Raw genomic sequence first — 12,036 nt, forward strand, 5'->3', positions numbered from 1 at the left:
TTTTTGTTTAAATTCTGACACTGAAGTTTTGTGTACAAAACTTACAACATATACATCAAAGGTTCCTCTGAAAATTCTAACCAATAGCCAGTACCCAAAGAATAGGGTACTGTTGCTTTTTGTATTAAAATACAAAATATATTTTAAAAGTTCATCTTTTTGGTACTTTTTCCAACTCAAAAATGTGTAATTCAAACATTATAAAAGGTATAAATCAAAACAGGAGCCTTCATTTAAAAAGACCACAAGAAATTCAGTTTTATAACAGAAATCAACCTTCTGTATGAACAGCAAACTAGGTGAATGTGACTTATAAATATTCTCATCTGTAGGGCCAAAAGAACAGAACTTGTAAATAGGTTGACAAATCAAAATGCTAACAGCTACTGTACTTGGACAAAATGTACGCAATGATATAAAAAGGAGACATCTTCATAGAAGATGCTTGCTGATGATTTTAACAGCAACACTTGCTGTACAGGTATTGTATGAATACAGTCCTCATATAGGTTATGTGTTGAATACCACATTTTCTATCTGTCAAGAGTTACTAGGGGCAGAATTCTCCAGCCCTACCTGCCAGTGGGATCTTCCAGTCCTGCCAAAGTCAACCTCCACGTGGATTCTCCAACAGCGACACAGGTAAGGAATGTAAATCACCATCGACTTCGCTGGGACCGGACAATACAGCCGATGGTAAGTCACTTCTGCTGCGGAAAAACACATGGAGGAGGGGACTGGAGAATTCTGCCCTATTAGACAAGGCTCTTTTACATTGTTAAATCTATTAATATTAATTGAAGAAAATCAAGAAGGCAGCTCATCACTACCACCTTCTCAAGGAGGGCACAGTGATTAGCACTGCTGCCTCTCAGCACCAGGGACCCGAGTTCGATTCCCGGCTTGGATCATTGTGCGGAGTCTGCACTTCTCGTGTCTGCATGGGTTTCTTCTGGGTGCTTCGATTTCATCCCACCGTCCGAAAAATGTTAGGTGGTTAAGTGCTGTGGCCACTTCTCACTCAGTGTACCCAAACAGCTGCTGGAGTGTGGTGACTAGGGGATTTTCACAGTAACTTCATTGCAGTGTTAATGTAAGCCTACTTGTGTCACTGATAAATAAACTTTAAAACTTCAAGGGTAATTAATAATAGGTAATATTGACACCCACATCCCATGAATGAATTTTTAAAAGGTTAACATTTTCTCTTTCCATCACTTTCCCTCATTGCATAGAATTCTATAGAACCCATACTAAATAATTTCAGCCTCCACAAATTTTGGAAAATTGATGAAAATGGTTAACAATGATGCTCAGCTTTCTGAAAACAGATTATAAAATCAATCCTTCATAAAAGATACCCAATGCTTTAAAGAAATATTTAAATGTGGGTAACAGTCCTGCTGGTTACTTTCCTGCTATTTATTTAGTTGTTCAAGGAACTGTAAACTTTTAATATTACAGCTTTAATTACAGATTTAATATTTTATACTAATTTAGAAGGAATAGGTGACTAGAATGTTTAATATAACTATTGCAAGAATTCAGTTATATTAAGTAAAAAGTAGATAAATCAAATGCAATATAACATCAATGGTAAATAGAGCATACTTTTCAGATGTCAGATGACTATAAGGCTTGGCTGCCCATTGTTTTAACTGCATGAACTGGCATTTGTGTCATAGCATGTTTTAATCTGGTTGACACAACAGTTAAAATAATTTGAAATACCTTGAATCTTTGTTACATCCTCCTTGGATGTTTCTATTTAAGTTTTAGGAATTTGTTACAAAAGTAAAACACCAGATATTGTAAATCTGAAATAAAAAACACAAAATGCTGGAAAAGGTCAGCAGGCCAGGTAGCACCTGTGCAGAGAAACAGTTATTTTCATCACCTGAAATGTTAACTCTGTTTCTCTCCATAACTGCTGCCTGACCTATTGAGCTTTTTTTTTTAAATTTAGGAATTTACTACATTAGCTGTGGAATTAAAGGGCACCATGCAAAACACTCAAAAACCTAAAGTAGACTTGAAATCCGGATTTCTACAAGGGAAACTTTCATTTATTTGAACTAACACACTTAAAGACTGAGGTTAGAGCATTAAAAGTTATTCCCAATATGCAACAATCTCATCTTTTTCTCTTTTTTTCTCCTTTGCAATCTGTGTCTCACTCTGATCTTGCTGGTTACGGTTCCATGAGCTCTGGTAACTCATCCATTGTTATTTTTTATGCATTCAAACCGAGTATTAGCAGGGCTGCGCAACCAAATGAGATACAGTTCTCTCACATTTAGCCTAAGCTACCTGTATAGTAACCAGGAGGGATTCTGGCAAATTTTATTCTCCTTCCTGACACAGAGGCCCAATTAATGCCCAAGATGAGATTTGGTAACTCAGAATAGGAACCCAACTGGGAATCTTGTAGCCTCTATATTTAGAATATTGCTGTCTAGGCTCTAAGCTCCGAAATGTCCTCCCTAAAATTTCCACTTCCTTGCCCTCTGAGAAGCCCCTTTGATCGTCTATCCTAATGTCCCCTCTTGTGGCTCGGCTTCAAATTTTGTGTACCGATGTTCCTTGGCACATTTTACTATGTTAAGAGGTGGCATATGAATGCAAATTACAATTGGTCGTTATGTCTTTTCATGCCCTTTTATGCAGTTGTTCTCTATTAAAGGTTCTGATAGGGGTTCCCTTCCTAATTATTTTAAATGCTCACAGATTAGGGATATTAACATTGGGAAGGGGATTATTCCATATTTTAAGTATTCAGTGTCACCAAACTCTTCCGAGGTCAGATGTAGTAAAGGTTAGATGCAAATTGAAAGGTGTCCACACACAAACTATGTCACTTAACTTTCCCACAAAGAACAACTCCATTCAATATCAATGTGACATTTACAACTTCCCATTTCATTATGTTCTTCATACAAGTGAGATTGCCAAGTTCTGCACTGTCTAATAAGATAGGGGCTGACACTACGTAATCTAGTTCTATGTTGTCAAAAAGATGTGGATATTTAAAAAAATTAATGATTGGTTAACACTGTTAAAATGAGGATTCACTTTTATGCAATGAAGCTAAATAACTATGCTTGGTTTTGAGTTGTTCAGTGAATAAATTAAACAAATCAATGGTTACCCACTTATCCTTAAAAATGTTGCAGCAAGGCAAAATGCAACATTTTTGTTACTGTTGGATTTTACTGACAAAGGTTGGTACTTTTAGACCAAAATTTAGGCCTAATTGATCATACTATTGGTTAAAAATAAATGGTTAAATAGAAAACTGGAAAAAATTCTAAATCAGACTCATTGTTCTTAAAGCAGTAGGTACATGGCATTTAATATTCATTCTCAAACCTAAAAGTCACATTAAAGTGATGAAATTGAAAAAAAAACTGTATGTAACCAGACTGGAGCTATGGTGAAACCGGAACAGGAATAAAGTTCTAGTCCTCTCACGTTGTGTTTTTTAAAACAAACATTGTCATTTGAGCATTGCACTAGAAACCAAGAAAAGATGACAATGACGACGATTGGGCAAACAGTGACAGGATATTCGCTGGTTGATCGTCATCCCACATCTCTGACATTTTCTGTGATGAATGATCTGTAAAACCCGAAAAGTCCGAACCGCTATCTTCACTAGTTTGAAATAACTCCAGCAAATTTTTCAATGGCAAGCTGGGAGCCTCACTTCCCTCTGTCAAACACCTTTCCTTTGCAAGTGTATTTATTTCCATTCCATGATCCTCAGCCTTCTTTTTATTTCTTCCATAAACAGCAGAAAATCTCACTTTCCTGTGTAGTTTCATACAGGGTGAAGAAGTGAATTCAGTTTGAGGAATCATGTTCAATTCAGTGCTTTCATGTGCAGTGATATTAAATGAAGGTGTTATTATTTCAGGCATCAGTTCTTCACTCCTGCTTTGGCCAAAAACCACTTGAGTTAGCAGAGGGCTACATGGATTTTCAACAGGAGCTGCTGCAGTATCTGTTATCCGAGAATGTTTGGGAACACGAACGATTGTATTTTCCTGTTCCTTGCGCTTTTGTTGTAAATTATTCTTTGACAACTCAAGTAGCCTAGTTTTGCTTTCGCCACTGTCAGAACATACAGCAGTATCTGGCTGTGGCCTACTTCCAAACACGTCCTCATCAAATCGATGCTTTTGTGATGACTCTTCAGCAAAAGAATGAGATCTCTCAGCTGGTAATCTTCCAATATGATGCAACTGCAACTGTTCTGATATACAGACCTTTGAAATAATGGAACTATGTTCCTCTCCTTGGCACAAAGATAAACTATGCAGAGTTGTGTCTTTTTTCTGATTTTCAAAATTAACCACGCCTTCTCCAGGGGATTTGTTATTAATAAAAGTGGATAAAATTAGCATTTCAGAAATGCTAACGTGACTTGGTGTAGACAAAGGCAACATCTGGCTAGGTGAATTCAGGGTACCCGAAGATACAATTTCTTTTCCTTGGAAAGACAAACTACTTGGTTTGTTTTCCCATCCACTGACACATTCGTTATTCTTTGCACTCCACATTACTGCAGATCTGTTTCCTTCCTCATGCTCTTTATGTGGTCTTTGAAATTCTTCATGCACTCCTGCAATACTTATCTGGGTGAAATCATGGGTGTTTACACCAATGCTGCACTTTGTCCTAAACATAAACAAAATCCTTTCATTAAAATTATATTTCAATTTTCCAATTCCTTTATTATTTAGTAGCAAATTCAATATTCATGGAAAATGGCATGTTGATTTATAACCAAATCGCCAAAGCAGAAGTATTCCACTGTGAAAGGCACACAGAGAAGGGTAGGTATCTAACCAATTTTAGGATTGTGTCAAATTCACAATGGGGGGAAGACGCACATCTGGTCTGTTAGCTACAATAGTGTTTGGCATGGAAGGCCTCTGACGAGGTCAGGTGAAATATGATATTCCTTAAAAAAGTTAAGCACATTACAATTATGAAAAGCCTACTTCTGATAGTCTAGTTTTCACAATTTGTGAAATGCATAATTTCATTAAAAAGCTAGGTATTTTTTCAGATAAATAGTGGCTGAACTAAGTTTCTACCTTTAAATAATCTTATTGGCATAAACAAGATACCCAATTATGAATATTTGGATACCACTGAACATAAAATGACTTCTTAAAAAAGTGGCAACAACATCTACTGTGATAAATGCAAAATCATATAAAGGCAATCAAAATGACCTAGGTTTATATGCTATGTAATTCCAGCATTTTTTTGGCAACCATAACCAGTGTTAGAAGGAGCTACAAGGAGTACAAAAAGAGAGTGCAGACAGTAGCAAGAAATTAAAGTTATTAATTAAGTCTATGAGAGTTAGAGATTATATAGGCTCTTTAAGGACAAAATTTGATTGCAAGATCTGTTTAAAAAAAAAATTTCACATCAGTCAATACAAAAGACGACCATGGACAAATGACAACAGCAGTCATTTAGCACGGGTGTTTTAATCACATAGTTTTGAGGGTTCATATTATCAGAGAAAGAAACTCCCCACCAAAACTCAGTTCTGTATAACAACTCTTCCCAATCTTTTAAATGGGTCACTAAATTCTGCTTCATGAAGAACTCAAGAAATTCAAATGTATCTGATAGTGGAACCATACAGAAGATGCCCTAGAATTAAAAATTATATTTTATAGCATCTTTAATTTAGAAAGATTTCTTCATAGAGAAGCAACAGACGATAATGATTGAAGGGCATGGGGAAATGAGAACATAATAACAAGAAATAGGAGGGGTACACCATAGGGTGGAATGAGCCTGCTCCTCCATTCAATACAATCACGGCTGATCTTCATCTCTACTTTCTCACCTGTTTCCCCATATTCCTTAATTCCTCGAGACACCAAAAATCTGTCTATCTCAGCCTTAAATATGTTCAACGCTGAAGCATCCACAACCCTCTGGGGTTAGGGCAAAAGGACAGGGCAGTGGGACTAGTTGAGTTGCTCTTTCAGAAATCCAGAATGGACTCAAAGGGTCAAATGGCTTCCTTTTACATTGTGGCCATTCTATGGTTTTACAAAGCAGTAAAAACATACTTGCAAGTGCACGTGTAATCCTCTCTATAAAATAAAGGATGCATTTGAAAAATGAGAAAAGCATGATCAGGATGGAAACCCGCCTTTAAGAATATGATTGAGGCTCATGCCATATTTTCAAGTAACTTATTATTTAGGAAAATAATATTTTTACCGTTTCATCTTATCTCTCTGGAATTCGACAAAGTCATAATCAAACTGGGAAATTATTTTATCCACAACATTAAATTCTGTGCTCTCAGAAAATTTCTTATGATGTTCACTTTTCAGATGCTGAAAAAAAGAAGAATCAAGTTAAAAGCAAAATACTGCAGATGTCGTAAATAAAAGCAGAATGTGCTAGAAAAACTCAGCAGCTCGGCAGCATCTGTGAAGAGAGAAACAGAGTTAATATTTTGAGATGAATATGACTGCTTCAGAATTGAAGGAAAGTAGGTCCATCCCCACCCCCCCGGCACATGCCCCCCATTCCGCCCCTCCCACCCCCCCCCACCCCCCCCCCGGCGATGGCTGACTGACATGACCCTTTCTCTCCCCTGTCCCCGATCATTGCAGAGACAATGGCCAGGTTGCTGGAGGCAGTGGAGGCAAGGCAGGACATCCTCTTCCCCCCCAAGCAGGATGCAGTCCCAGAGGAAGGGTTGGAAATGCAGCCTGGGAGGCAGTGATAGTATACGTTAATGCTAGGGCACTGTCCAGGAGAACCGGGAAGAAGTGCCACAAAAAAGCTGAATGACCTAACCCGGGCAGCAAGGGTGAGTGTTTTACCTTAAGAACAAAGAACAATACAGCACAGGAAACAGGCCCTTCGGCCCTCCAAGCCTGTGCCGCTCCTTGGTCCAACTAGACCAATCGTTTGTATCCCTCCATTCCCAGGCTGCTCATGTGACGATCCAGGTAAGTCTTAAACGATGTTATCTAGCATCTTCCCCCTAAATGAGCCCCAGATCCCCCCACCGCCAGCATTCTGCATGTTTTCAGCCCCTGACCCCCAAGCATCTCCCTTCTCCCACCCAAGAGTATCACAACCTTTGCTCTCTTGAGGACCACCCCCTGAAACACTGCAGAACTCGTGCCATCTTGCTCCTTCTGTCTTCACAGAAGAAGAAAACCCATAATCGCCGGGAGAGGGCGAAGACAGGGGTGGCGTGCCTGAGAACCAGTCCTCACCTACTTTGGGGAGCGGGACCTGGAGCTTGTGGACCATTAGAGACAGCATGGCCGGGCTGGAGCATAGAGGTGAGCACCTGGCAATCCTCCACTTGCTGGAGAAATCACAAGCAAGTTGCATGCAGCCCAGATTCCTCTCCCTCCCTTGCACCATTCTGGTGTTACAATGTTGCAGGAGATTGTAGGACTCCGGAGAGAGGCGGGGGGGGGGGGGGGGGGGGGGGAGAGAGAGAGAGAGAGAGAGAGAGAGAGGAAATGGAACCCATGTGAGGCAACACAGGCCCCTAGTGACCAAAGCACGTGGTGATCAGGGCCTCCCTCTCATGCCTGATCCTTGCTGCCACTGGCCCTCCAGCACCTGGGTGGTGTTGCTCGTCATTGTCGTCCTCCTCCTATTCTTGCTGGGCGGCCTCTCCCCAGTGACGCCTGGCTGATCAGAATTCCCCCTGACGTCACCCCACTGTGGCAGGAATGCACTGCCGGTGGGACCAGAGAACCCCGCTGGCGTGAACGGCTGAAGAATTCTGGCCATAATGGCTAACTTAGATGTGATTCTGTGATTGGACAGTACTTGCTGAACAATTTTGAGCATATTAAGAATTGTACTAACAACCATCATCAGTCAGGCTTGCAATGTGGCTAGTAGTTACATATATTCATATACAGGGACGAGTCCTCTATCGGTAAAAATAATATGTCCAGCTGTTGTGCCCTTTTTGAATTAACAGAAGTGTGAGGGCAATAGTTCCTTCTCCACAGCCACATCTCAACCAACCAATCAGCACCCTTTTCTAATGCAGAATAAATTGTTGCTCTCTTTGAAATTTGGCATTCTTGCATCTGTCCTGATGAGCGCAAGATGCAAAATTACAGCATGTCTCTTTTCTCCACAATACTCAAGTTCTGAGCAAATACAGGCTTACCTTCTGTCTCAGATAATTGACTAATTGTGCCTTGTTACTTCTACAGCAAATTTCTTTGGAGCTGTTGATGGTTTAGAAGTGAACTGAGTTTTCATATTTAAATTAATGCTACATCTTTAACACAATGTATAATCAAAGAGTAAATTTAACCTACTCAACTTTTCAGGTTCATTTCAGTGGCCAAGTTGAATATGAACAGATGACTCGTTTTGAGCAGGCATTTGGTAGTTTTACCTATCATATTACCAAGAAATGTCTTAAAGTATTTGGTTAATATGCAGTCTATAACCATTGTAGCAGATTTTTTTTGTTGCCATCATTTAATTGCCACACTATTTTTGACACTTCTAAAGATGTTGCTTGAAAAATATAACTAGTTTTCCCCTTCATTCCACTCTTCTGTTCAATCTTTTTTCCAGAAACTATTGAACAAGTGCATATCCTATTGGTGCAAATCTGCTATAATACAAGTAGTGAAAGGTACGCAAAAATAATGAAAATAGCGTGAAGTTAACACTTACAATTTTTAAATCGTCATACTTCATCATACAGCATTCACAGTAACCCTTCTTTTTCTTCTCTTTTAACGTTTCCATGATTTTTGTCTCCATTTTGCAGTTTTTTTCACTGAATGCCATTTTATGGCCTTTACTTCTGCTTCCAAAAAATAAAAAGAACCCCATGTGACAGGGAATTTGTGTCATATTTCCAAAGAATAAAAGTTGCTTTTATATTTTTGCACACACTCTGGCAGTTATTTAAATCAGAGATATTTCTAACCACTTCTGCAAGTCAGAGATTATACTTCATAAGATTCTGTCCTCAGGAATATTTCCCAGCCCCTATGTGCTTAGGCACCATTTTGTACAGTTTGGTTAGATACACACTGCAGTCAGCATCACATTTTTGGTTTTGTCCACAAAATATTTTCTTAGATTCAGTTTCATCGCCTATAAGCAAACCTTGTATCCCCCTATAGTGTCCCATTTCCTGTCCAATATCGAGTTAAGTGGCATTGAGGCCCAGAGATCTCAAGAGTACCCTTGTAAGAATAACGCTCTCAACTAGACAGGTTATTAAATCTTACCAAAAATGGCAGAGCATTGTTTTCAGCAAGAAAACCGGCATGTTTCTCCCCAGAGAAACCAGCCAGTTTTCTCTCCAGATCTTACAACACTGCCAAAAAAAATCAATGGGGCGTGTTTCACACCCTCATACAGGAGGGCGGGGCCTATATATGCCAGCAAAATCCAGCTGCAGAGATCGGGGCACCATCTTTATAGGGTGCCCTGATCATGACCTATATAAACCTCCGCTCCACCCCACCACTGAGGTCTCAGGGATTCCCCACCCCACCAGCCCCCGATCGGAGTCGACACTTCTCCAGCCAGGCCCCTTCCTCCCCACCCCTGATCATCAACCCCTTCTCTATCAACTCTCACTCCCCCCACAATCTGAGCCGGCATCCATCTCCACCACCGCCCAACGGCCATCGTTGGCATCCTCAGCTCCTCTGTCTACCCCCGCCAGAACCACAACTAAATGAATCCCTCTCCCCCATGCGGTTCCCACTGGTGCCCACCCCTTGGCTTAGGTTGGCACTGCCAGGTTGGAATGGATATGGTGCCAATATACATAAAATGCTTGTCATTTTCTATCTGTGCATAAATTAATTTAAAACAGGGCGGCACGGTAGCACAGTGGTTAGCACTGCTGCTTCACAGCTCCAGGGACCTGGGTTCGATTCCCGGCTTGGGTCACTGTCTGTGTGGAGTTTGCACATTCTCCTCGTGTCTGCGTGGGTTTCCTCCGGGTGCTCCGGTTTCCTCCCACAGTCCAAAGATGTGCGGGTTAAGTTGATTGGCCAAGCTAAAAAATTGCCCTCAGTGTTCTGGGATGCGTAGGTTAGAGGGATTAGTGGGTAAATATGTAGGGATATGGGGGTAGGGCCTGGGTGGGATTCTGGTCGGTGCAGACTCGATGGGCCGAATGGCCTCTTTCTGTGCTGTAGGGATTCTAAGATTCTAAGAAGTCTAGCTCTTAAACGATGAAACATACTAGTTACAATAATCTCTCTGCTGATGGACACAATTTTAAACACTGAACTTTAAAACTGAAGCTGAGTGTTTAACTGCCAGCATCTATTGAAGCCATATTGAAATAAAGGCTATATTTCCCTTTTCAATATTGATGTATGACTACAGCAAGAATGATCTTAAAGACTACCTTCATGCAATCTGAATCTTATGAAACCTTCCACCTGATAGTTGAGCTCATAAATTTTCCTTTGATCCAATATCTTGAATATTTTAAATTTAACCCCTTATAAGCAGTTTCAACAATAAAAATGGTAAAGAAAAATGAACAGAAAAAATTCAAACATCAATTTTTATGTCACAATGAGAGATATTATTGTAAAATAGCAGATTTTAACATTTGTTTTGCCATCAGAATTAAAGGAAGACCCAAATCACATCCATGTGGGGTATAGCTCTAATTAACTGTCGTCTGCTTAATCAACTCTGGAGCAAAAAGCTTACCAGGCTTATTGTTAAATGTCTGATAGCCAGTTGGCGAGAGAGGAGACCAGAAGTCAATCTTTACTCAGTTTTATAATAATTCTCAAATTGAAACACTGCAAATATAGTTTCCAACTCTCCAACCAACTGCCAGTGTCAATAATTGTCTCATGATATTCTTTTGAGCAAACTAAAAACAATTAAGAACCACTCCAAGTGTCTCACAATATGTGCACAATTATCCATGAGTGCCCCCCCCCCCCCCTCCTAAACACACTTAACCTTAATTTTTACAATTAACAGATTAACTGGCAGCCTTCACCCAAGTAATTTTATTGTAACTGGACTAGTAATCCAGAAAGCAGGGCAATGCTCTGGTGATCAGGTTTCAAATCCCACCATAGCAACTGTGGAGTTTGAATTCAATAAATCTAAAGCCAATTATGACCAGGAGGCTAGAAACTCTAGAGTAACAAATCACCATACTGCCAGGGCAGAAGAAGAATCTTTCTTGTTTGCAAAAATTCAAGCAAATTAATCAGCAATAACCATAATTCTACTCTTTGATTTCAATAATGTAATAATTCGTCAGAGCAGCTCTGACAAAGGGTCACCCAGACTCGGAACACTGGCTCCACTCTCTCTCCACAGATGCTGTCAGACCTGCTGAGATTTTCTGTTTTTGTTTCAGATTCCAGCATCCTCAGTATTTTGCTTTTATGTAATAATACCTCTTCAACATTCAATAAAACTCTGCTGTAATTCACAGCTGAATCAACACTCTGACAGAGAGTTATGTTTCCATGTTCCCAATTTAAGGATGCAACATATCGTTAAAGTGAAATACATGGATTCTCCGATTTCCAGGCTCACTATATTTACCCAGATATTAAGTAAAGACACATATTCCTAAAGCAACCAGAGGAAAACTGCAAAAACCAAAAATTGTCATCCCAAGAGTTCCTGATTGTGCATTAAAAATCTAGCTAAAATCAAAGGCCCAGGATCTTCTGGATTGTCAGAGCAGATGCACCCCACAAGATGGGCTTCAGAACCCTGTGGAGATCCTGATGAATTGACTCTGTTGTGAATTGCCTGGGAGATTTCAATTTCCGACAGACAATCCCCCCGCTTGGTGGACCCTTCTAAGAGTAGTCAGAGATTTCTGACAGCTCTGACTTATCGATCTAAACAGTTACCCAGGAAATGTTAGACAGAAAAATATTTGTCTCACTCCTGGGTAACTATACAACTAACAACTCAGATTCTGACCTCAATATCCCCCCCATCCCCACCAACCGGACCTGACCAGGCCCGACT

General features: G+C 40.0%; 1 protein-coding gene across 8 annotated transcripts in view; it reads right to left on the minus strand.

The window, feature by feature from the left end:
- Window positions 1-2,053: 2,053 nt before the first annotated feature.
- dbf4 (DBF4-CDC7 kinase regulatory subunit) overlaps window positions 2,054-12,036 on the minus strand; it is a 47,448-nt gene continuing 37,465 nt past the window's right edge. For 6 of the 8 annotated variants that reach the window (XM_078234922.1, XM_078234950.1, XM_078234940.1 and 3 more), the window contains 3 exons: window positions 8,719-8,851; window positions 6,259-6,377; window positions 2,054-4,680 (listed from right to left, as the gene is read on the minus strand). In XM_078234922.1, the coding sequence (XP_078091048.1) occupies window positions 3,513-4,680; window positions 6,259-6,377; window positions 8,719-8,851 (1,420 nt within the window). In that variant the 3' untranslated portion in view covers window positions 2,054-3,512. Of the gene's footprint in view, window positions 4,681-6,258; window positions 6,378-8,718; window positions 8,855-12,036 lie in introns of all 8 variants that reach the window. The other 2 variants (XM_078234930.1, XM_078234915.1) reach the window with 1 other exon arrangement.

Source organism: Mustelus asterias, chromosome 2 (assembly GCF_964213995.1).
Source record: "Mustelus asterias chromosome 2, sMusAst1.hap1.1, whole genome shotgun sequence".
Lineage (NCBI taxonomy): Eukaryota > Metazoa > Chordata > Chondrichthyes > Carcharhiniformes > Triakidae > Mustelus > Mustelus asterias.